General features: G+C 55.3%; 3 protein-coding genes and 1 long non-coding RNA gene across 7 annotated transcripts in view; 1 reads left to right on the top strand and 3 right to left on the bottom strand.

Annotated features, from left to right (window-relative positions):
- Positions 1–1,316, bottom strand: part of LOC121103932 — a 2,188-nt gene extending 872 nt beyond the window's left edge. The window contains exon 1 of the long non-coding RNA XR_005836220.1: positions 188–1,316. This is a non-coding gene — a long non-coding RNA (uncharacterized LOC121103932). The remainder of the gene's footprint in view (positions 1–187) is intronic.
- Positions 1,317–4,120: 2,804 nt separating this feature from the next.
- Positions 4,121–11,473, top strand: GPATCH4 (G-patch domain containing 4). Of its 4 annotated transcripts, XM_008696548.2 has the most exons (9): positions 4,162–4,247; positions 4,612–4,728; positions 7,035–7,173; positions 7,939–8,012; positions 8,115–8,207; positions 8,308–8,394; positions 9,756–9,847; positions 10,072–10,122; positions 10,323–11,473. In XM_008696548.2, the coding sequence occupies exons 3-9, from the start codon at positions 7,095–7,097 to the stop codon at positions 11,152–11,154; spliced, it is 1,308 nt and encodes a 435-aa protein (XP_008694770.1). In that variant the 5' UTR covers positions 4,162–4,247; positions 4,612–4,728; positions 7,035–7,094; the 3' UTR covers positions 11,155–11,473. The 4 variants fall into 4 exon arrangements, with proteins under 4 accessions (XP_008694772.1, XP_040491748.1, XP_008694770.1 ...); XM_008696550.2 differs by lacking the exon at positions 4,612–4,728 and having other exon boundaries at positions 4,121–4,247; XM_040635813.1 differs by lacking the exon at positions 7,939–8,012.
- Positions 11,474–11,748: 275 nt separating this feature from the next.
- Positions 11,749–14,011, bottom strand: NAXE (NAD(P)HX epimerase). The gene is made up of 6 exons (XM_040635815.1): positions 13,828–14,011; positions 13,629–13,737; positions 13,420–13,530; positions 13,230–13,343; positions 12,386–12,533; positions 11,749–12,003 (listed from the first exon to the last, which is right to left on the bottom strand). The coding sequence occupies exons 1-6, from the start codon at positions 14,007–14,009 to the stop codon at positions 11,801–11,803; spliced, it is 867 nt and encodes a 288-aa protein (XP_040491749.1). The 5' UTR covers positions 14,010–14,011; the 3' UTR covers positions 11,749–11,800.
- A 4,700-nt stretch (positions 14,012–18,711) lies between these two features.
- Positions 18,712–23,604, bottom strand: TTC24 (tetratricopeptide repeat domain 24). The gene is made up of 9 exons (XM_040634473.1): positions 22,908–23,604; positions 22,503–22,706; positions 21,821–21,949; positions 21,579–21,691; positions 21,132–21,230; positions 20,149–20,237; positions 19,904–19,992; positions 19,219–19,315; positions 18,712–18,793 (listed from the first exon to the last, which is right to left on the bottom strand). Exons 1-9 carry the CDS (start codon positions 23,602–23,604, stop codon positions 18,712–18,714), a joined length of 1,599 nt encoding a protein of 532 aa, XP_040490407.1.
- Positions 23,605–23,845: the final 241 nt, after the last annotated feature.

The following is a 23,845-nucleotide window of genomic DNA, read 5'->3' as shown; positions in this document are numbered from 1 at the left end:
CCCCCCCCCCCCCCCCCCCCCCCCCCCGTTGTGCGCCGTCTGGCCCCCCGCGAACGCCTCTCCGAGTAGGGACAACTGCATAGGACGCGGGATCTCGGTGACGATCACGCAGGAGGGTTTGTGAGGATGAGATTTTAAACCGTAAGCCGCGGTTCTAACCACCGCGCACAGAGGGTTGTACTATTACCGTGGGGTCAACGTAGCAGGAAAAGGAGCGGCGGCCGAGGCGGAGCCCTGGGAAGTGGCCCGGGTCTCGGAACAGTCTGCGCGCAGGCGCCTTCTTCTCTACACGGAGCGACCAGTGCTCGTGACACAGGCTTTTGAAAGCCGCTCGTCGTAGGTGCGACCACAGACTAGTTTCTGTGGCTCAGCCTCACGTTTCACCCGCAGAAAAACAGACCCGAGAAGAGGCGCGGGGCGAGGAGCGCGGGAAGGGGAGGGGACAGTTCCCGGCCACAGGCCTTGCCGGCGCTGTGATTGTGGGAACGCGGCGCCGGGATTTAAACCCAGCACGACAGTGAACCGGGTACCTGGCGCACTTCATGCCGCCCCAGGAAGGCAGAAAGGAACCGGAGCCGGTGATGCCAGGGCCACATTTACTTCCTTCCGCACGTCTCCTGCGGCAGGTGACGTTTCTTCTCTTTTCCACCCAAGTTCCTCAGCACTAACTCTGACTTGTACCCATTTACTGTTTTACACTCTTTTCCCTGATAAAATAATATATGCTAATTGCAGAAAAGCTTAGGGCGCCTGGGCAGCTCATGCGGTTAAGCGTCCGGTTTCCCGCAGTTCATGATCCCAGGGTCCTGGGATGCAGCCGGCTTGGGGCTCCGTGCTCAGTGCTGCTCAGTGCGGAGTCTGCTTGAGATTCTCTCTCCCTTTCCCTCCGCCCCTCCTCGTTCGTGTTTTCTCGCTCTCCCCAAATAAATAGATTTTAATTTTTTTTTTTTAACTAAGGGAAAAGGTACAAAGAGGAAACACTTACCTGCAATTCCTTCACCTGGGAATCACTGCATACAAGTCAGTGTTCTTCCCTTGTTCTAGTGTGCTGATGCATTTTTTAAAGATAGAATTCACCTATCATAAAATTTACTCTTTTAAAGTACAATTCAGTCATTTTTAGGATATCCCCAAATTTAACCACCACCACTAATTCCAAAAAATTCATCAACCCAAGAAGAAGCCCTGTACCCGTATCAGCCACTCCCCATCACCCCCTCCCAAACTGACCTGTGTCTATGGACTTGCCTTTTCTGGACATGGCATGTATGTGGCCTTCGTTTCTGGTTCCTTTTTTTTTTTTTTTTTTTAAGATTTTATTTATTTATTCGACAGAGAGAGATAGCCAGCGAGAGAGGGAACACAGGCAGGGGGAGTGGGAGAGGAAGAAGCAGGCTCCCAGCAAGGAGCCTGATGTGGGGCTTGATCCCAGAACTCTGGGATCACGCCCTGAGCTGAAGGCAAAGGGTTAGACTAAGCCACCCAAGCGGCCCCCAGCACCATTTGTTGAAAAGAGTATTCTCTCCCCACTGAACTGTCCTGGACTCTTGTTGCAAATTAAGTGCCCATTAATGTATGGGTTTATTTCTGGACTCTGAATTCTATTCCATTGATCTATGTATCTATCCTGTGCCAGAACCACTCTCTTGATTACTGTAGCTTTGTAGTAAATTTTGAAAGAGTGAAGCGTTAGTCTTTCAATTTTGTTCTTTCTTGAGATTATTTTGTATATTCTGGGCCACTTAAATTTCCGTATGAATTTTAGGATTGGCTTGTCAATTTATGCAAAAAAAAAAGCCAGCTGGGATTGTGATGGAGACTGTATGGAATCTGGAGACCAAGTTGGAGAGTACTGTGACCCAAAACATCAGTTAAGTCTTCCCATCCATGAACACAGGCATCTTTCCATTGATTGAGATCTTTCTTAATTTCAGTGTCATTTTGCAGTTTTCATGCACAAGTCTTACACTTCTTTTGTTATAGTTTATTAAATTCTTACGTGTTTTACCCTATGCTGTATTTATAATTTATGTTATTACGTGTGGATTTTTAACATAGGAGTTATTAAAAGTCCTTCTTCAACATCCTTTTTTAAGGCTACATATTAGTCCATTGTACAGTTACACTGATTTAGTCATTCTCCTGTTGCGGGATATTTAGGTTCTTTACAATTTTTCCATTTTTAACTATTACTGCAGTAAGTATCTCTATGCATCTTGCCGTCTGCATACCAGATCATGAACGTGGTCATGTATGCTGTTCCATCCTAATGGCCTTCATTCCCACCCTTGTAAGGAGGCGTGAGACCCAAACAACTTGGAACTCCTTGAGGCCCATTTCTCTTGCAATCCCACACAATCCCCAGGGCCAGGCCTGCACCCTTAAGGGGTACTCCTTCAGAAAGTTCCTCCCAGGGGCCCTGCACCGGAGCCCCAGCACTGTGGCCTAAACTGGCCAGAGCTCTCAGTGCCATAAATGCTTGGTAACTTGTTATATCCCCACAAGACTGTGAGACCCAACAGGACAAGGGCTGGACATTTTTATACCTCGAGCCCTTAGTCTACAGCAGACCCTTAATAAATGCTTCTGGAATGAATGATTCAGGCAGAACAAGGAGCTCACGACCCCAGGCCAGATTAGGAACCTTGAGTCAGAAGATTGTGTCCACTAGGCTTGTGGTGAGGCCTGCAAAGTGTGTCACACACAAATTGTGAGCTGGAAAGCACCCCTGAGTTTGCCTCATTCCCGAGCTTTCAGAAGTCTGCCATGACCACAACATGATACATGACATTGGATAGGTGGAGGGGACAGAAGTGATGGAGGGGTACATGGTGGAGACTGAAGCCAGGTCTGTGGAATTCCCTCAGCAGCCCGAACTACCACAATAAGGCCAAGTTTGTAAAAAAATGATCCAACTAGTCCAATTTTCCAGATCAGGGAAAGGGTGCTCTTGAGAAGTGACTTGTTCAAAGTCTCACAGTCAGTGGCGGAATGGGAAAAGGGCTCAGATGGGACTCCCATTCACAGAACGTTCCCCTATTGAAGCAGCCTCTGAGGAGTACCTTCCAAGCATCCCACATGGCCGATACCGCTAGATTCCACTAAGCAAGATCCATTGTTTAAACCTGTGTCCCCATGTAGCATATTGTAGAAGTAAAGTTAGGGGCGCCTGGGTGGCTCTATTGGTTAAACCTCAGACTCTTGATGTGGGCTCAGGTCATGATCTCAGGATGGGGAGATGGAGCCCCAGGCTGCAGGCGCTGGGCGAGGAACCGGCTTGGGATTCTCTCTCTCCCTCTGACCTTACCCCCTCCCTAAAAGTAAATAAGTTAATAAATAAAAGTAAAGTTAATTTTACGGTAAAAATTTGATGAATGAGTGTGATAAGCTGAACAATGTGACAAAGCTTTACCGGGAAATGCTGGTTTCTCTCTTTGCGGTTCCTGGGGGAGGTGCGCGCTTGAGTTACCGTAAATACTGAGACAGGGAGGTGGGTGGGGGGTGTTCAGGTTTTAGTTCTCGGGTGGCTCGGAGAGGCCTAGGCACAGTTTGTGTGGATGGGGCACGTGCAACTTCTCTTTCTCTGCAGTTAGCCAAGTTTGCTCAAAGAGCCTCACACTTACCAGGCAAGTGCAAGGTCCCCAGCCCCGCGCCAGATCCGCGTCCAGCTCCGTGCCCCCCCACCCCTCCAGCCCCACACAGCGCCTCTGCGGACCCGGCCAGAGCAGGTGCTCCCCGCGGGCGCGAGTCTTCCGCATCTTCGCATCAAAGGTTCCACGCGACAGGTGCCCGCACAGTGTTTGGTGAACCTACTGAAACCACCAAACGACTGTCCCCCGGCTGAGTATTCATCCCCGCAAACCACCCCCGAGGGGCTCCTTCCTCGCCGCCCCCACGCCCAGCTCAGGCCGCCCCTAAGCGCTGCCGGGAGCTTCCTTCCCCATCTCTGGGTCTGGGACTAGCGCAGCGTCGCAGCCAAAGCTGTTCAGGACGAGTCCCTCGGCCGCCCGGCGGCTGCAGGACGGCTGGAAGCAGAACACCCCCGAATCCCCGGAAACAAGAGCGCGCGGGCGAGTTTCCGCGACCACAGTGCAGGCAAGACAGCCTCCCCCTACATGCACTTCCGGGTCCGCGTGCGCCTCTATGGTGTTGGCAGCCTAGAGGGACCGATCCGAAACTTCCGGGAAGATGGCGGCGCGCAGGCCGAAGAATGCACGTGTTCACGCGGAGAGGGCCCAGCGGTGACGGTAAGCGGCTACCGCCCCCAGGACGGTGGCAGTCGGAGGCCGGGCTCAGGAGTGAAGGCAGGAGCAGGACAGTGGCTTTACCCTGGAACTGCGGCAGGAGGGCTGGCATTTAGATCTCATGAGGAAAGAGGCCCGAGGCAGGGTACTGGCCCTTTGGAACCGCTGTCAGAAGAGTGGTCCGGTACGCTTTAACATTAGAAAGCTCAGGTTGACCGGAGAGGAGCTGGTTCCAGAAAACGCGCTCGCAGCCTTCACGAGACTGCGGCGCACAGCCTGGGGCTTTTTTGCTTTTGTGCACAGTTACCATTGTCAGTCGGTGAAAGCACCCGTGTCATATCGACTGAGCGCATTCTCATTCCTGCAGTAAGTGCGTGGGGTTGGAGAAGAAAGCCCGACTGTCAGTTCCAGGGCGTGTAGTTTCGAACGACTGCGATGGTGAACATTAGGTCGGGAAGCACAAAAAGCTGTAAGAGGCCGAAAGGTAACTAAGAACACCTGTTCTGGGGGCGCCTGGGTGGCTCAGTCCTTAAGCGTCTGTCTTCGGCTCAGGGCGTGATCCCAGCGTTCTGGGATAGAGCTCCACGTCAGGCTCCTCTGCTGGGAGCCTGCTTCTTCCTCTCCCACTCCCCCTGCCTGTGTTCCCTCTCTCGCTGGCTGTGTCTCTCTCTGTCAAATAAATAAATAAAATCTTAAAACACACACACACACACCCGTTCTGGGATGCCTGCCATCCTGAGTCCTCTTGCCAGCTGTTGGATTTGGGCAAGGAATAAACTCTGCGATTTCTTTGTTTGCAAATGTCGGTAATAACACTTTCTCATAGGATTGTTGGGAGGATGAAATAAGATGGTCTGTGTAAAGCAATTAGCGGGCTGGCATCGAGAAAATGACTTAGTGTTAGACGTTATTGTTGTTATTAAAATCTGGGGACTGATACATCAGAGATAACTTCCGGGAGGAGGCCAGGTTTTGAGGTGGTCTTTTGAAGGCCCCAGTGTTTGAATTTTACTTTTCTTCCAAATTCAAGAAGCAAGATAGAGCCATTTCTTCACTCAGTTCTTTTCTCTCGGGACTCTCAAGGTATCAGGTTTTGGGGTAATCGTCCTTCACAGTAGAAGTGTGAACAGTAATGTAAGTCATCCTGAATTTGCTGTTCTTCATACCTAACCAGACCGGTCATCATTCCTAAGTCTACACATATATTTGTAGGAGGGGTGACTTCGTGATGTGTCTGATTTTTTAATAGCATATTTACTGGGCCTTCTTAAACACAAATGCAAGTTTTACCATGAAGAGTTGTCACTTTGGGAGGCGTAGGGTCACTCCAGTAGTGCCATTAATCTTTAAAAAGAGTCTGCAATCCCTGTAATAGATTATCTTTTTTTTTTAAGTTTTATTTATTTATTTGAGAGAGAGACAGAGAGAGGGGGAGAGAGAGAGAAAGAACATGAGCCACGTGAGGGGCAAAGGGAGAAGCAGACTCCCTGCTGAGCAGGGAGCCCTCAATCCCTGAGCTCAGATCTACTATCGTGACGTGAGCGGAAGGCAGACGCTTAACCGAGTGAGCCACCCAGGCCCCTATAAGAAATTATCTTAATACAGTTAACTTTAGTGAGTTAAGTCAGCAGTGGTGGTCTTAGTTTTGTGTGTCTTGTGTGATAAGGCAGCTTAGCCATTTCAGAGGCAGATTGAGTATAAGTTGGATGATTCTATTCTGGGCTCCAAAGGGAGGAGCACCTGCGTGACTATAAAGAAATGCAAATAGGAAATGATGTGATACAAAGAGGCCACTTGGGAGGCAGGCAGCCTGGGCTTGTATTCCAGTTCCGTCTCTTATTAGCTATGTGACCCAGGCTTTGTTTTCTTTGTTTGTAAATTAAAGATAATAGCTGTCCACAGGACGATCAGAATTAAATAAGACAGTACAACAATGTGTGTGATCAACCTGTTATGCATAAAATGCTCAGTAAGGGTGCCCTTCCTAAGCAGGACAGTTTCAAAAGGGATGTACCAACAAGACTGAAGAGCAGCAACGGGGAAGAGGTGCTGAGCTCCCACACCTCAGAGGACAGAGTGCTGGAGTGTGGGTGTGAGACCTGGGCTCCGTCGAGTATTCTCATAACTCGGTTAAAAACCCGGTTATCGGGGCGCCTGGGTGGCACAGCGGTTAAGCGTCTGCCTTCGGCTCAGGGCGTGATCCCGGTGTTGTGGGATCGAGCCCCACGTCAGGCTCCTCTGCTATGAGCCTGCTTCTTCCTCTCCCACTCCCCCTGCTTGTGTTCCCTCCTTGCTGGCTGTCTCTATCTCTGTCGTATAAATAAAATCTTTAAAAAAAAAAAAAACCCGGTTATCGCTCTGTTTTTGCGAGGCATTGCATCGCGGGAGCTGTTACCATGTGGTGGTAAAGAGCGGGGTTCTGCAGACAAGCCGTCTTGTTGAGTTCTTACACATATTAGCTGTGTGACCCAGAGCAAGTCCTGTTTCCTCATTTGTAAAGGAGGGATAATAATATTTTCCGAATGGAACGTTCAGGAACTTCTCCTGAGCTGGGAGAATTAAATGAAATAATCATGTGGTGAGCTGTCTGTAAATTTAGGTGTAGTAACACCAGTCCTCCTTGACCTTTGGACCTGCTGATGACCTCTGTGGTCAGAGGACCCTTCCCCCTCCACCGAAAGACCAGGCCTCCTTCCTCTGTCTCTGCCTCAGGTTCAGAAAAGAATTTTATGAGAGCAGTCAGGTTGGATCTGATGGATGATTTGGGCACTTTCTCCTTTTCTCTTAAAGGGATGATGACGGCGTCTTCTTCTCTGGTGAGGGCCTGAGGATTGGGACTCTTCTCTCACCATGAGCCTCACCCCAGAGGTCAAGAGTCGTGGGATGAAGTTTGCTGAGGAGCAGCTGCTAAAGCATGGATGGACTCAAGGTCATCCCGGGGAGGGGGGGCTTCCATGTCCCCCCAGCTCCCTGCCCACCTTGTGTCCAGGGGAGCAGTGTCATCCTGGGCTACCTGTATGTAGTCCATTCAGCTGGAGGAGGAAAAGCCAGTTCATTTTATTTAGTTAGTTAGTTAAGATTTGATTTATTTATTTGACAGAGAGAGACAGCCAGCGAGAGAGGGAACACAAGCCAGAAAAGCCAGTTTAAAGGGAAATTTGCAGGGGCACCTGGGTGGCTCAGTCATTAAGCGTCTGCCTTTGGCTCAGGTCATGATCCCAGGATCCTGGGATCGAGCCCCCGCATCGCGCTCCCTGCTCCGCTGGGAGCCTGCTTCTTCCTCTCCCACTCTCCCTGCTTATGTTCCCTCTCTCACTGACTGTCTCTCTCTCTCTGTCAAATAAATAAATAAAATCTTTAAAAAATAAAATAAAGGGAAATTTGCAGAAGAAAATTTCTTAGTTTTCCAGAAAATGGATGAGTGGAAGAAATTTGACAGTGGGTCATGAGAAATAGTGGTTGGGAGGACTGGGGGAGGGAGGAAGGGTCACGACCTATGTTCTGAGAGAATCATGAAGGAGACAGCTTGGACTCAAAGGCAGTGACACCGCATGGAAAGGGGACTGGAGGGCGTCCCCGGGGATGGTGTAGACCCAACCCTCGGTGTGTGGCATGGCAAGGAGTGGCGTGTGTTGGTGCCTGTGAGGGCTTGGGACAGGCGGCAGAATAAACCAAGTAACTCACTGTCCTGCAGGCAAAGGCCTGGGCCGGAAGGAGAATGGCATTACCCAGGCCCTCAGGGTGACATTGAAGCAGGACACTCACGGGGTAAGACTGGGCAGGCTGAGGGAGGTCCATGTGGATGGAGAAGGAGACTCCGGGGACAGGGCAGGGACAGGTCCTCGGAGTTCATACTTCTTCCTCTGACAGGTGGGACATGACCCTGCCAAGGAGTTCACAGACCACTGGTGGAATGAGCTCTTCAACAAGACTGCGGCCAGCTTGGTTGTGGAAACTGGGCAGGTATGGGGTGCTAATCGATGGGTGTGTGGACCATGAGGGCCTGGGATGTGTGAGGGTGAGGGGCACGCCATGTCTCCCACTCACTGGTACCTCCCCACAGGATGGAGTACGGATAAAGCATCTTTCTAAGGAGACCACCCGTCGTCACCATCCCAAGCCCAACATGCTGTATCAGAAGTTTGTGAAGGTATTAGGGGCCAGGGGTGGGAGAGTCCATCTTTCTCCTTCCCTGGCCTCCCCCAGGGCCAGAACAGTTGCTTCACATGCCTTACCCGTCCTTACATAGTCTAGAACCATCCTAACATTGTCAGATCCTGTGGGCAGCTTTGCTCTCGCTTGCTTGGACTGCCCAGACCCTCGGCCAGAATAGGTCCCGTGGGTGTGGGGATAGGGAGCGGGTGGTGGGGCACGGGCAGGTGTTGCCAGAGCAGGGCAGGAGGGGAGGTCCAGTGCAAAGGACTTAGAATCCAGAGGAAACCGGACAGATTATCTGACCCATCCTCTGTTTCGTGGTTGTGGCCCCAAGCAGGGAAAAGTGGCTTGCAGACAGGACTAGAATCCTGGTCTTCAGACTCGCACTCTCTAGCATAAGTAGAAGGGAGCTCACATCCAGGGACCATCTGTTGCGTGCTAAGGGCTCTCCATGTTCTGTAGCAAGCCTTTCCCATTTCTCCCCATCCCTGTGGCCATTGTCCTCTCCTGCCGGATTTTGTTCACAGCCTCCTGCCCCGTCTCACTCCCCAGCCCACTCAGTTCACCGCCACAGCGGCCAGAGAGCTCTCTAACACATTTCACTGGGGCTCTGGCTCGTCCCTGACCGAGGCTGACCGTCCCGATGTGTCAGATTGGCTCACAGGGCCGTGAGGCTTTGTCCTGCACTCACCCTGCTCAGGGCCTCTACACTTTAAACCAGATGGGATCGGACTGTTTGGAAGGTACCACCTTCTTTCACCTGCAGGTTTTTGCATGTTCTCTCCCCACTCACGCCTGCAGTATTCTGCTGCCTTTCCCCCTTTCCCTGCCCACTTTTGGTGGTCTTCCAGAGCTCACTGCGTTCCCAAAACGTCCCCAAACCCTGAAGTCAGATCAGTATCCCTCCTCCAGTGCAGGCAACACTTTGCGATTGCCTGTGTTCTGTGAGCCTCTGCCCCACGTGTAGATTCCATCTGGGGTGACCGGTTGTTCCAGTCCCACTCTGTATCCCAGCCCACTGGCCCAGAGTAGCTTCTCAGTCTGCTTAAATACAAACACTGCGGGTCGGTGTCGGGGAGGGTGGTGAGAAGCACCATGGGATGACCACGGGGGATACAAGGAGGACCTGATGACCCGGAGCACTCCCCCCTCCCTTCTTGTACTGCCCACTGGTGGCTCCCCCCGTGCCCAGCTGGAGATACACAGAGGCCCATCTCTCTGTGGGTCTGCGGGGAACTGTGTCGGGGGCTGGCAAATTTGTGCCTGTGGCTACCAATTTCTGGGGGGTTCCGGGAGGAAAGGGGTTGACAGTGGTGTTCAGTGGGCTTTGTTCGCCCCCATGATTGCTCCTTCTAGATGGCCACACTGACCTCGGGTGGGGAGAAGCCAGACAAGGACTTGGAGAGCCACAGTGATGACGACAACCAGGGGCCCAAGCCTCCAAAGATGTGAGACCTCATTTTAGTGCTGTGGGCATGTGGGAGGAGAGGCCTTTGAATCTTAAGAGAAAGGACCAAGTGTCAGGCCTGACTGGGGCCGTGTTGTACTAATCTGTGCTTCCCTCGCACCTGGAGAGTGCCAGGTCCTGAACGTGCTGAAGGGATGTTTTAGAGGGCAGGAGAGGTCAGGCCTTTGCAGGAGCTATTTGTGAAACCTGATCTCCCCCCAACAGTCTGACCGATGAGATGCTGCTCCAAGCCTGTGAGGGGCGCACAGCACACAAGTAAGTAGTGGTTCACTCCTTGGGGGTCCTTTCTTTCCTCCCCATCACAAGCCCTTGAGGATGTTCTGTGCCCCTTTGTACGCTTCTCACCCCAGGGGAGGGATCCCCCTGCCCACCTCCCCTGCTGTTGTTGCCTGAAACTGCAAGGACTAGACCTGTTTTCCCTTTACCTCCTCTGACCTGGGTCCCGTCTGTTTCAGGGCTGCTCGACTTGGGATCACGATGAAGGCTAAGCTTGCTCGATTGGAGGCCCAGGAGCAGGCCTTCCTGGCTCGTCTCAAAGGCCAGGACCCTGGGACCCCTCAACTGCACTCTGAGAGCAAGCCCCCCGAAAAAAAGAAAAAGAAAAGGAAGCAGAGAGAGAGTGAGGCTGCAGGAGCCGCTGGGAGTGCAGAAGAGGAGTGGCCGGAAGACGCTGGCCAGGCCAGTGGGAAAAGCAGGAAGAAGAAGAGACAGAAGTCACAAACAGTGGCAGAGGAGCAGCAGGGAGCAGCTGTCGGGAATGTGGATGGAGAGTCTGCAGGAACGAGTGGATCGGGAGAGTGGGAGAGCAGGGAGCAAGCTGATCAGCCCCGCAGGAAGAGGAAGAAAAGGCGGCACCATGCAGAGGAGACGGGGGGCCCAGACGGAGGGGCAGGAGGCCAGGAGGCTGCGGCCAGTGCCGGGACAGAGCAGGTGCAGAGTGGGGCACGCACGGAGTCATGCCACAGACGCAAGAGGCGGCGGCAGCCGGAGGAGGGGGACCTGAACACAGAGGAATCAGTGGAGGGGGCTGCTGTAGACGGTGGGGCTGGGGAAGCAGCAAGTGGAGCGCATGCTGACAGGAGAAGCAGAAGCAAGAAGAAAAGACCATGGCCTCAGGAGGAGGAGGATGTAAGGGATGACGGGGATGAGGAAGGCGGCAGGACTAGGGAGGCAGAGAGCAGGGCGCAGGCCAGCTCAAGCAGCAAGGCAAAGAGGAGGCAGCGGGAAAGAGCTGGAGTCAGCCCTGACCAGAGAGCAAGAAAGAAGAAACAGAAGAAGAGAGCCTGAAGGTCGGGCTCCACGCACCCCTTTTGAGGAGTTGAAGCCTCAGACCTAAGTCGATGGGTCTCCTGCACCCTCTCAGTGAGGAGCCCCTCCCAAGGAGGAAGCTGACCCCTGAATTCCAGCTGGTCAGAGTTGGGTGTGGAGTGTCCTTGGCAGCTTCTAACCCAGCGACCGAGGGCTCAGGTGCCTGTGGGAGCCAGGCAGCGGGGGGATGTAGAGCGCTGGGGCTGTGGGAAGGGGCGTGCACATGCCCTCTGGAGGGACACAGCTGCAGATGCGGCCTCCCAGCCTGGGAACATCCTGAATACAAATTAGAATTTTCTTGGATGCCTCCAAAGAAATTCCTTCTGTTAAGCTTCCATAGTCTTGCTACACTGCTGAGTGGAAGGGGAAAGCTCCGAGAACTTCACTTGGGAGGCTTTTTTCAGTGTCTGAAGTCCATTTTCACAAACCGAAAGTCTGTGCCCCTAAATGCCACAGCCGCCTCCCTTGCCCGTCCTGTTCCCCTGGAGAAGTGGTGCTGGATCTGCCCTGCGGCTCTGTGGCTCCTGCCACCTGTGAACAACCATTGCCAGGAAAGCTCCCAGACTCCACAGCTCTGGAGAGGGGCACTAAGTCTTTATTGGGGAGAATGGCCACGCATCTTCCCTCACTGCAGACGGTAGACACACTCAGTGTCGGGGTAGGGTGGCAGATTCAGCTGGTACTTCTTTTCCAGGGCAGGTGGCACAAAACGACCTCCCAGGTAGTGGTAGCGGCCGGCGAACTGGGTGGCAGATTTTTTGGGTGCTGTCAGGGAGATGAGCAAGTCTGGCTGGAGCCCTCCAGAGTTTCCCTTCTCCACATCCCATCCTGAAAAGAGGGTGGTGTTCAGGAAGAGAGGAAGATGTCTATTCCTCTTCCATGCCCTGTCCTACCCTAGTCCTGAAGGACTGGGAGGCCCTCTATGTCCCCGCCTGAGGAACTTGCATCCTTGAACCCCTGTGTCCTCCTGGGCTTTGGTCTCTTGGATCCAACATGTAAGGGAGGTCCTGAACTCTGCTCCCTGGCTCTTTTGTGGAATCCATAAAGCTGTGTTCTGCTTCTCTAGACTCAACTTTTAAGCTTGGTCTGAGCCTTGGGTCAAGAACAAGGACTGCTAGGTACCTGTCTCAAGACAGGGCAGGGTCCCAGCTCCAACTCCCCCCCCCTCCCCCTGCCCANCCGCCCCAGCCAACTTCCTTGGACCCGGCACCTGAGGGAATGTCGATGCTTGCAATGGGCACGGTGAGCCCATTCAGGACACTCAGGATGCTGCGGAACGGCTCCCGAACATCACCTTTGAAGCTGAAGCCAAAGATGGCATCCACAACCAGCTCATAGAGTTCGTCGATCAGCATGGGCTGTGGTGGGGCAGAAAGGAAAAAGCACTTCAGAGCCAGCAGCTGCATAGAAGGCCCTCAACGGGAGAAGGGTATCCTTTGCACACACCACTCGCAGAGGCACAAGCATCATTTCATCTCATTCAGGTGGCATCCTGGGGCCTAGACTTCCATGCAAGTTGGTCACTGACTTAGGCCAGACTGAGTCCAGACACATCTGTTCTGAGTGCCTGCTTGCCACTGGGGAAGCACCGTGTGGGACCGCCTGAGGCTGGGAGTCAGGACAAGCCACCTGACTTCTCTGTACCGTCCTAGTCTCTTCGTCTGTAGAATGCGTTAAACTTAAATCTCATTTCCCATCCTTCAGTCCCTGTCCCTGTCCCTGCAGAAATGGTTTAGGAAGAGGCAGTCACTAAAGTCTCTGAAAAGAGTGGATAGTGTTTACTGCTTGCAGGACAGGTCCTGACCTCGGGGAGAAAGGAGTGACCCTGGGCCTGAAGGGCTGTGCGGCGGGGCAGCACTGATGGAGCATGGCTTCTGGCAAGGGCTCCCCCTACTCAGCACAGTTCAGGCACCTCCTCCCCGCCCCGCCCCACTGCAAAGAGTCCACCCTCCAGAGAGGAAGATCAGGAAGTGAGCTCACCCTGGGGACAGGAGAAAGAGCAGGACACAGGCGGTGGTTGGGGAGGAGGAAGGCACCCCACTGGAGTCACTTACCTCTGGGGGCATTTCACCAAGGAAAGGGATGTCCATTTTCTGACACTGGGTCACCAGTGCGGTGAAGAGTGGCTTGTTCGGTCTTTTGGGATAATAAATGGTTGGCTGGTAGCCCTAGAGGACAGGAGAGGGGTCGTCCAAGCCCGGATCCCAGGAGCCCCGCCGCCCTGGCCCTCGCCCACATACTCACGAAGAGTTTGAGGTGCCGCGCACAGACCAGGCCGTCTCCTCCGTTATTCCCGGGCCCACAGATGACCAGGACCGCGGGGGGGCTCCGGGACATGGACGTGGGGGGATAGGCCTGGAGGCGGGGTCAGAGGGCCGTCAGAGGGGCTCTGGGCGTCCCGGGGCCACCCTGGCCCGCTGTCCCCGCCACTCGGCTGTGCCCAGGCCACTGACCTTGGCAATGGCTGTGGCGCAGCTCAGCCCAGCCAGCTCCATTAGTTGGTCGACGCTGAACTGGTACTCGTTAAACAGCTCCTCGTCCACCGCCTGGGCCTCCTCCTGGCTGCGGACACCCACAGCCTCAGTCCCGGCGCCCTGCGCGCGGCCCGTCCCAGCTCCCGCCCCCGAGCGAGCCCGCCCCAGCCTCGCCTACCTCAGGTACTTCACCGCCGGGCTCGCCATGCCTGCCGGTTCCCCGGGGCCGCCCGCGTGCGGCCGCCACGTCCCCCACCACGCGGGCCCCGCGCGGCAGGCGCCGGCCTGGCCCGGGACGCGCCGCAGGTGCGAGCCAGCGGCGAGCACCCCGAGCCCCAGCAGCGCCCGCAACGCGGACATGGAGCTCGCCCCGCGCATGTGCGGCGCCCGCCCCGCCCCCCGAAGGCGGGGCCGCGGGCTTGCCCCGCCCCTTCGCGAGCGTGCGGACGCTGGGCCGCACGTTCCAGGGGGCGGGGGGCCTCGCCGCCGGCCGCTTGGGTAGTAATCGCTCAGCGCTCCGGGGGGGTGCCCCGGGTTCCTGCCCTTGCGCTTCCCGGCTAAGTGGACGGGGGCACCCCTGGTCTCAGCGTCCTGCGAGCACGAGCTTCACGGGTGCCAGCGCTTGCAAAGCCGGCCCGGCGCCCGCGAGCCACGCGCGGTGACCGGAGCTCGCGGCCTGGTTTACGCAGCCGGCGGTTCCCCTCTCAGGCTGGGCGGCTCCCGCTGCCCCGTCCATACTAGAGGGACAAGCGCGGGTGGGAAAGGAGGGGTGGCTTTATTCAGGAAGCGGGCGACCTGGGAACAGGGTGGACGAACACCGCAAAGCCATCTTCGATCTGGGCGAGGCTGGACCGTTTTGAGGGGGGGGCGCAAGAAATGTGGGGGCTCCGTGCCAGAGAAGCTGGTGCTCAGGCAGTTAATCGTTTGCGCACATGACCCTGAGCAGGCCTAGTCTTGGGAGAGTCTGGTCCTTCACTCCTCAGGGAAAGGAGGTGTTCTGCTACAGACCAAGGGACTTAGGGCAGCAAGCAAGGAGCGCAGAAGCTTGAAGTAAGTTAACCCCAAGGCCGGCTGGGCTGCTGTCGACAGCGTAATTTAGGACCCCTGTCCCAAGTACCTTAGCTGCCTCTACCTACCTCTGCTTACCAGGATAGCGTGTTGCATTTCCCTGATCATATGTAATATTTACCCCCCTTTATCAAGATAATACCCATGGTGGGGCGCCTGGCTGGCTCAGTGGGAGGAGCACGCAGCTGGTGAACTCCAGGTCATGAGTTTGAGCCCCACTGTGGCTGTAGAGATTACTTTTATTTTTTTTTTTTAAGATTTTACTTTACATAATCTCTATAGTCAGTGTAGGGCTTGAACTCACAACCCCGAGACCAAGAGTCACAGGCTCTTTGGACTGAGCCAGCCAGGTACCCCTAGGTAGTTCTACTTGTGTATATTTATTAGTCAAGACTCCCTACAGGCCTGTTAAAGAACATTAAATAGGATATTTTGAAGATTCATTTTTTTAAACTTTTATTTATTTAAGTAATCTCTACACCCAACATGGGGCTTGAACTCACAACCCTGAGATCAAGAGTTATACGCTCTTCTGACTGAGCCATCCAGCCCCCTGAAGATTCATTTCTAAAACACAATGCGAAGCATGTTTTTTTGGGGGGGGGCAGTAAGATTTTATCTATTCATTTGACAGCAAGAGAGGGAACACAAGCAGGGGGAGTGGGAGACAGAGAAGTAGCCTCCCCGCTGAGCAGGGAGCCCCACAGGGGGCTCGGTCCTGAGCTGAAGGCAGACACCTAAGGAATGAGCCACCCAGGTGCCCCTGAAGCATGTTTTTTTGAGCATGTGCCACGTGCTAACATGAATCAGCTCATTTTATCATTGTGGCAACGCTGTTATTATTACCGTTTTACAGATGAGGAAACAAAGGCTCCAAGATGTTGACTGACACGCATAGGGATAGCCGTCCTCGGAGCTAGGGTCCAAGCAGCTTGAGCTAGCGTCTGTACTTGAAAGCATTATTCTGTAAGGCACTGCTCTCTGCAAGTGCGGAAATAGGTAAAGTGCCGTCACTGCTGACTTCATCCTGACGAGATGTGACAATAAAACAGTGACACACACATACCCCACCACATGCCCCCAGAATTTATAAGACAACCACCGGAGGGCTGTCCCCAGGAAGGTGGAGCTGAAGACTTCCTCCATCTTATTGCTGCCTTTCAGACTTCCAGAGTTTTCTTTGGGAAATGCCTTTAAAACCAATGTAGGAAGGGCATAGGGATCGAGCCCCTGCTGAGTGCCAGATGCTTACATATTTCATCCTGTCAGTTCTATGATGTAGTTTTATCCTCTCCTTATAGCACAGAGAAGTCAAGTAATTTTCCAAAGATTATACAGCTATTAAACGGTAGAGCCGGTGACGGTTGATATGGAGTTGGCCTGACCCTGTGGCAATATTCCCCGGTGGCAGGTGCTGCTACCTGTCCCTCAAAATCCATTCTCTTCTCTTCCTTTGGCAACAGAACCCCTGAGTTGTATGTGGCCGAGTGGCTGCCCAAGCCAAACACTACATTTCCCACTCTCCCTTGCAGCAGCTAGGCTTGTACATGTGACTACATGCCGACCAATGAGGTCTGAGCAGGGATGACGTAAAACTGCCAGCTCCTCCCTTTGGTAAAAAGGCTCGTTTTCCTGCACTTCCTCTTTCCCCCTTCCCCGCTGGAGGGAAGGCGCCCTGCCGTGGCCGGGCAGCCATTTTAGACCAGGGTGTGGGAATCCCGTGTTGAGGACTGCAGAGCGCCCTGCGGATTCCCTGAGCTCCGTGAACGGGTCTGCTTTCATGAGAGAGGAACAGAGTTGTCTCTGTTTAAAGGCAGGGCTCCATTGGCCTTGGTTAGGGAACCTGCATCCCGGTCAAACCTCTTGAATGCCTGACCAGATGATAAGGAAGGGGAGCAGCTGTGTCCCCAGCCGCTAGTTCTGGGCTCGGCACAGACTAGGGCCTCTTCGGGTATTTTAATGAATCCTCAAATTCTCACGAAGTATGATGAGGTTGTGGGATATCAGTGAGGTTCACTGGGGTGGAGTCCGGAGCCGATGACCAAGAAAGAATTCTGGAGGCGTCCTTGGTGCAAAAGGGTGGTTTCTTAGAGCACGGGGACAGGACCCCTGGGCAGAAAGAGCTGCTGCCCCGGGTTGTGAGGGGTGGCTGATAATACACTATGGGGTTGGGGGAGGTAAGGAAAAGCGAGGTTGAGAAAATACTTTTAGATGTTAAAGACTCACAGGATACTGGAGGCCTGGCCTTTGTCAAGTTTAGGTTGTTTCCCCCTCTAGTAAGGCATTAACATGAGGATCGTTGGGAACTTCCTGGAGGCTGCAGATTATAAGGACATTTAATTGTATCTACATTTCCTTCTGGAAGCTAGGTTATTGATAGAAATGCTTTGTTCCCGGCGCCTGGGTAGCGCAGTCGTTAAGCGTCTGCCTTCGGCTCAGGGCGTGATCCCGGCATTCCAGGATCGAGCCTCACATCAGGCTCCTCCGCTGGGAGCCTGCTTCTTCCTCTCCCACTCCCCTGCTGTGTTCCCTCTCTCGCTGGCTGTCTCTCTGTCACATAAATAAAATCTTTAAAAAAAAAAAAAGAAAAGAAAAGAAATGCTTTGTTCATGTAGATCGCCACCAGGACATTTGTAAACTGCGGGAGATTGAAATCTTGCAGGATTGTGGTCTCTATAGGTTAAGTACTTCTTTTTCCTTTAGGGCAACCAGGAGTGCCTGAGGAATGTCACCTACATCCCATGGGGGGGGGGGTTGCGTGGTGTCAGTTTCTGCTTTGTCCTCAGCTTGCCTTTTGTTCCTTCATCAAAGTAGTTCTCAGTGTAGTACAAGCCCTCTTCTATGGGTTATCTTATTTCAACTTAAACGCATTCATTTGCCATCTGTCGAAGTGGGGCCAGGGTCTCTCTTTGAGCCCATGACTGGAGCTCTCCGTCCTTCCTCGTGGACCTCGGCACGGGCCACCTGCGATTTCCAGTTTGCTTCCTTGACGTGGAACAGTTAATGGCGCATTTGAAGCAGTCCGAGTGCAAAATCCATCTAGATTTTTACTGTTTTGCCCCAAAATGTGATAATTATCTTGCTCACATCTATTTAAATGGTTTTGAATTGACTCACCTTAATCGAGACTTCCAAGGATTCAACTTTGTTTTCATACAAACAGTGCTTGTTTTCACACTTAGTTCATCAATTTATGTAATATTTAATTAAATCACGAATTACAAGAACACATACACCCGGCACAAGCACATTTGGTACCAACACAATCAACTCCTTAGCATCAGTGGGGGAGCAGAACGGCACGGCATTCTGGAAGGTGCTCACTGCCCGGGTTCGAATCCCGGCTTCCCCACTTACTAGTTGCGTGGCCAGAGAGGACGCACTCGTTTCCAGCGTCTGTGAAAGGGGGTCATCTGCTGCAAGGACTGCAGGAGAAAACACTCGGGAAGCACTCAGAGCACTATGTGGTGTGCACCGAGTGGTCAGTACCCCTTACAAAATGTGGCCGCAGGCAGCAGCATCCTACAGGCTCGAGGGGCTGCCTCCCCAACCTGGGACTTGCGGTAGAATCCATCAGGGGGTTAAGATGTGTCCTCTGTAGTTTAGATGCCCATTTCCCCTTCGAGAAGGTGGAGGTCTGGAGACAGTCCATGACTGCAAAGCCTCCTGACCAAGATGTCACAGCTTTTAGAACTGGCAAGGGCCTTAGCAATCATGAGGGCTGGATCCAGAAGGAAAAAGGGGAAATTCACTGTTCATTTTCCCTTTTGCTTTTGCCCATTGAGTCCAAAACTCCCAACAAGGAGCAAACTGTACACCTCAGTGCCCAGACTGCAAAGGCCCCGTCCAGCTGACCCACTTGTCGGTGGTGTTCCATTATGTGTCTGTAGGGCACTGAGCAACAGGGAACTGGCTTAGTCGCAGAAACCCCTAACGTTTGTGTGTTGGTGGGGGGGGTCACACAGAGGCCACATTCAGGGCCAGCGGAGTGGGGTCACATGATCACACAGAAGCCAGACTCCATGGGTCTCCTCTGAGGGTTCCTGCTGGGGGTTCCCCTGGGCCAGATGGACGACCTGCGGGAGGCAGGGAGGGGCTTGCCCTTGGGGTGGCTAGGGAGAGAACAGAGGGCAGTCTGCTCTGGCTGTAGTTCCTGTGGCCGTCCCTGGCCCTCACCTTGGCTGCTGGGCCCCAGGGCAGGAGGGGGAGGCTTGAGCGCATGCCCCCACCCTGGACCCTGTTCGTTCAGCAGGATTTTCCGTCTCTGGGAGGCCTCCAGTCAGGCTGTTCAGGAGACGGGGGACGCCCCAGGTGAGCGCTGTTCAGATTGCTCAAGGCCAAAGACAGAGAGGCTCCAAGCACTAGACCCCCAAGCACTGGACCACATCTTCCCCCAGTCTGAATGGTGGTGATCACGTTCCGTTAAAGCCATCCAAAGCCACATCCTCTCTTACTCCTTGTATCCATTCTCCAGGCCTCCTCCTCTCCCCCAGGGACTCACCTATTGGCTTGGGGGCCATTGGGTACCAGAATGCCAGGCTGCTGCATTCGGAGAGAGCCTTGGCCTCCAAGCAGGAGGTGGGCCCCGGGTCCTGGACCTAGATGGAGAGGGACAGGCACATCCATCACAGGCCTCTCTGCACCAAGAACCACATGGTGGAAGGAGAAAGCTTTGGGAGAAGACCGAGGGTGGTGGGTGCCGGGATGCGTGCACCGGTCACGGACACAGAGGGTGCACCAAAGCCTACACTCGTACAGGACGGGCGTTCGACTACAACTCACTGCTTTCTGGAGGCAAACACACTACAAACAGAACAGGATTCCAGTCGGAAAAGCAAGTAGCCGGGAGCTCTGGCCCCAGAGGCTGAAGCCTCAGGAGAAGCTGGTGAACAGCTGGGGCAAGATAGCACCGGTACCTGGCATGTAGCAGGCTTTCAGTAGAACTTGGTGCTCTATGACGCAAAGTTCTAGAGGCTAGCGAAGCCACGCAAGCCAGGAGAAGAGGGGACTGCCGAAGGGTTTGGGGAAACTGGCCAGGGTCTTGAGACGCGAACGGGACAGGGGAGAGGGCTGGGCAGCCTCAGTGGCAGACTGGGGCAGGGGCATCTGGGAAGGGAAGGGGCTGGGAGAGCGCTCCCATTTTCAGGGAGGAGATGCACCATTGGGGACAGTCTGCTCCCACTCACACTCCAGTCTCTGTGCCCAAGATGCCAGCGGCTGGTCCTCTCTCTCCTCCTGGCCCTCCATGCACTCTTCTTTCCACCCACCCGAAGACCTGGAGGGGCGGGGAGCAAGGGGGAGAGCGGCGGCTCCGGGCCACCCTCTCCTCCCTGGGGTGGCTGCAGGCCCCAGCCCCACCCCCACCCCCCCACCTGGCAGCTGTGCACCTTCAGTGCGCCCAACCCTGGAGCCCCAGCCCTGCTCCACTCACCTGTACGGCACTTCTGCTCCACCCCTTCCTGCCTGGGCTGGGTGCCCAGCCGCCCCACCTTGAGCCTGGGGCCTCCCTGGCGCCGAAGTCTGGGAATGGTGGGGAGCAAAGGAAACCAGCTAGGGGTGTATCCACGAGTGTATGTTCTCTGCACACGCTATGGCCCCACAGAGACACAGACGTGCTACAGTCAGACTGGGGCGTGCCACCCATCTGAGAGTGGAAATCCGTGGTGAGGTCTCTGTTAGTGACTCTCGAGTTAGAATCAGGCTCCTGACTATCAGGCCTGGCCAGAGCCTGGCCTCCACCCCACCCTGCCTGGCGCCTCCAGGGGCAAAGTCCCAGCAAGGTGATGGCCACCAGTCCTCTGCCTGGACCAGACTAATTTAATTTTGCTCGCAAATTATAAGTACAGTGTCCTGGTCTTTAAGAGAAGACATAAACCCCACTAAATAAATAGAATAAATATTTAAGTATAATTTTAATTCCTGGGTGGGAGGTTGGTTGCCTGAGGGTCTCTCAGAGTGTGAGGCACATGGACCAGCTGAGAGGCTGGGAGGCAGACAGAGGGTTGGGGGGAGCCAGAGAGGGAGGGGGCAGTGGAGACACACAGAGAAAGTCCCCAGACAAGGCAGCCAGGGAGAGGACCCTCCCTGGAGCACTGCCCCCACCCTGTGGCCTTTTGGAGAACTGCAGCCAAGAACTTGGTTTCTGTCCCCTCTGAGTAGGGCTCCCCACCCTTGACTGCATCCCTGTGCTCACTGTTAGGCTGGTTACCACTCAGGCAAAGAGCCGGCACAGCCTAGCACTGGGAGACATGCCAGAATGCCCCCCCCCCGCCCCGGTGTCCTTGGAAGAATGATCTGTGTCCCCTACGCAGGCTCCAGTGCAGCATCCCTAGGGGGTCAGCTCTGCTTGCTACCACCTCCTTCTCTGGGTCACCTCTCCCCACCCCCAGCTCCCCGTCTCAGGGGTCACCTCACCAGGGTGTACATCGGGACAAGCCCAGCCTGGGCCAAGTGGGTCCTCATGGCGTCTGCCAGCTTGGCCACCAGCCGGTCCCGCACAGAGTCTGGCTCCTTCTGGGGAGAGGGTGGATAATGGGGGAATGGGGGAGATCTGGGCTATGCGGTCCTCTGGGGATTGGGGAAGCAAGAAACTGGACAGGCAGGAGGGAAGGGGGCTTTGTATTCCCCTCTCTTCTACCCCATCCCCGCGCCTTTGCCAGGATCCTGCTACCACCTGCCCGGAACCGTGAAGAGACGAGCTCTTCCTCACAACAGTGTCCTGGGACCTAGCACACGATGTGCCCGATGCATGTTTGGTGAGTGGATGGATGGCAAGGAGAAGACAGAAGGCAGGCTGGTCAACAGACGAGGCTTCCTGGAGGCGTAGCAGGAAGAGTTTGGTCCTGGGGTGGCCCATCTCACCTGACTCCGGGCCAGCGCTTCCTTATAGTACCGTAAGGCCTGGTCGTGCTGCCCCAGTCTGGCCGCCGCAGCCCCCAGCCCCTCGCAGGCCTGCCACTGCCCCTTCGTGTCCCCTGGGGAAGAGAGCCCGGGAGGTCCTCTCATGGGTGCCCGCACCACTGACCCTCCCGTCCAGAGGTCTCGCCGCTAGCCCCCAGGACCCTTGGCCTGGCCCCTTGCCAGGGCACCTGCTAAGCCCTCACCGGTGTCCCGGGCAGCCTGTAGGGCGTGCAGGTAGTTGTCTCGGGCTGCTCTGTGGTCCCCCAGCTGGCTCAGTGCGAATGCCAGGCTGCCAAAGCTCCGTCCCTGCTCCCGCCGCTGCCCCACAGAGCCTGACAACAGAGCCAGCCCCATCCTAAGAGGGGACCTTGGCTGCGGAGGCGTCCCCCAGCAACCAGGGGCAGGCTCCCAGGAGTCCTGGCGCTCAGCCCCAGCACACCTCCAGGCGCTCTCAATAGCCAGCCTCTCCACAGGCCTGAGTTTTGGCCTGAATGCATCCCCCCCGCCCCCCGCTAGTTGGAGACATGCGACAAAGGCCGGCCAGGCAGGTGTCACCAGCTCCCTTCTTACCCGTGTGGAAACTGAAGCTCAGAAACCCGGAACCACTCACTGAATGTCACACAACCATTCAGTTGGAGGAGGCCTGTCTCCTAGCAGGGGCTCTTTCCGCTGCCCACTGCCACCTTCCCAGCCCCAGGCCTCGCCTCTGAACCCTCACCCCCCTGTTCTGTCTGCCTACCCCATCTCCTGCACCCCCAGCCCTCACCCCCGGTTCTGGGCTTCCCGGCCCTATACCCCGTCCTGAAGGTCTGTCCACTCTTCAGCATTGTGCCCCAGCTGGAGCCCCTCTGATCCCTATCCCATTCCCCAGGCCCTGGTACCCACCGTGCAGGTCAGCGGCCTTCTGGTAAAAGTCCCGGGCTTCCTGATAGTTGCCGAGGGCACTGTGGGCCATCCCAAGGTTTCTCAGCACCGTGGCATCCTCTCCTGGCCCCCGGCACAGGGGCAGGGCCCGCAGGAAGGCCTCTGCTGCTAGCGGGAACAGCTGGAGCTGGGAGTAGCTCAGGCCGAGGTCATTATAGAGCTGCCCTGGAGGGCATGGGCAGGGTCACCAGGAGCCAGGTCAGATGCTGCTGAAGCTGCATGGGTACGGCCCCTGTCCCACTCTCCCAGGGTCCTCCATCCCTTTCCCCGGCCCTCAGAGGAGCCTCTGCCTGCACCCCAGCTCTCAGAGCATCACCTGGTCTGAATGTCCCCAGACCCCATGCCGCCTTTGCCCAAAGGCCTCACCCAGCAGTCCCCGCTCAGGGCTCCTCTCCGCAAGCCTCCGGCTCTCCTCCAGCACCTGCAGCACCTCAGCCACCCCGTGCCGCCCGCTCTTCAGCATACAGCCCGCCGCAGCCCCCGAGGCCAGGGCTGCAGCCTGGGGCTGCCCTGCTTGGGCGTAGGCCCGGCTTGCCTCCTGCAGACAGTGGGCTGCTAGCTCAGGCTGTCCCAGAGCCTGGTAGCAGGCTCCCATCTTTGCCTGGGCTTGCCCCTGGTCACCCAGTGGCCGGTAGTGACCCAGGGCCCTGTGGTACCAGGCCAAAGCTTGAGGCAGGTTGCCCAGGGCCTGGTAGGCCAAAGCCACATTGAAACACTGGTCACCATGACACCTGCCCTGTGCCTTCTCTTCAGGCTGGGCTCTCAGGAGCAGCTCAAGGCCTCTGGCTGGGTCCCCAGTCTCCACATAGGCGGCCCCCAGGTTGAAGGCACAGGCCTGGAGAACAGGGGTACCCCTAGTTTGTGGGGCCTCAGAGGCCAGGATGAAGGCCCTTTGGAAGCTGGTCAAGGCTTCGTGGTTCCGGCCAGCCAGTAGGGCTCTGTGGCCAGCCCTGGTGAGGGCTTGGATGCCAGGCTCTTGCCGTGGCCGCTTCTTCTTCTTCTTGGAGGTTGAGGGCTCAGGCTCCAGCTCTTGGGGGGCATCCTCAGGGTTGGAGAAAGACATAGTGCTGACAATGGGGAGCAGAGCGGTCAGTATGTCACCCTTGGCTTCCTCCAAAGCAGGATCCCTCAGGGGTGATTCAGCCCCACCCCTGCCCTGCTGTGACCTCAGAGTTTCAAGGACTTCTCTCTGCCACCTTACTTTGCTTCATCGGTCCTCCTGGGGCCATATCAACCCTTACTCCAACGTCCCAACTCGTTCTTAGTCTTTCAGGCCCCAGTTCAAGTAACATTGCCCTCCAGAA

This window comes from Ursus maritimus, unplaced genomic scaffold, assembly GCF_017311325.1.
Source record: "Ursus maritimus isolate PB19 unplaced genomic scaffold, ASM1731132v1 scaffold_2, whole genome shotgun sequence".
NCBI lineage: Eukaryota > Metazoa > Chordata > Mammalia > Carnivora > Ursidae > Ursus > Ursus maritimus.
This window is presented reverse-complemented; position numbering and strand designations above follow the sequence as displayed.

Excerpts from the sequence above, each read along its gene's own strand:
- GPATCH4 (XM_008696550.2), top strand. The coding sequence starts at position 7,095 with ATGAGCCTCACCCCAGAGGTCAAGAGTCGTGGGATGAAGTTTGCTGAG. Across the intron at positions 8,395-9,755 it reads TGTATCAGAAGTTTGTGAAG|ATGGCCACACTGACCTCGGG; the intron begins GTATTAGGGGCC and ends TGCTCCTTCTAG. Across the intron at positions 10,123-10,322 it reads GAGGGGCGCACAGCACACAA|GGCTGCTCGACTTGGGATCA; the intron begins GTAAGTAGTGGT and ends CGTCTGTTTCAG.
- NAXE (XM_040635815.1), bottom strand. The coding sequence starts at position 14,009 with ATGTCCGCGTTGCGGGCGCTGCTGGGGCTCGGGGTGCTCGCCGCTGGC. Across the intron at positions 13,531-13,628 it reads GCGCCACAGCCATTGCCAAG|GCCTATCCCCCCACGTCCAT; the intron begins GTCAGTGGCCTG and ends CCCCGCCTCCAG. Across the intron at positions 13,344-13,419 it reads CGCGGCACCTCAAACTCTTC|GGCTACCAGCCAACCATTTA; the intron begins GTGAGTATGTGG and ends CCTGTCCTCTAG.
- TTC24 (XM_040634473.1), bottom strand. The coding sequence starts at position 23,604 with ATGTCTTTCTCCAACCCTGAGGATGCCCCCCAAGAGCTGGAGCCTGAG. Across the intron at positions 21,231-21,578 it reads AAGCGCTGGCCCGGAGTCAG|AAGGAGCCAGACTCTGTGCG; the intron begins GTGAGATGGGCC and ends CCCTCTCCCCAG. Across the intron at positions 19,993-20,148 it reads GGAGCAGAAGTGCCGTACAG|GTCTTCGGGTGGGTGGAAAG; the intron begins GTGAGTGGAGCA and ends CCGCCCCTCCAG.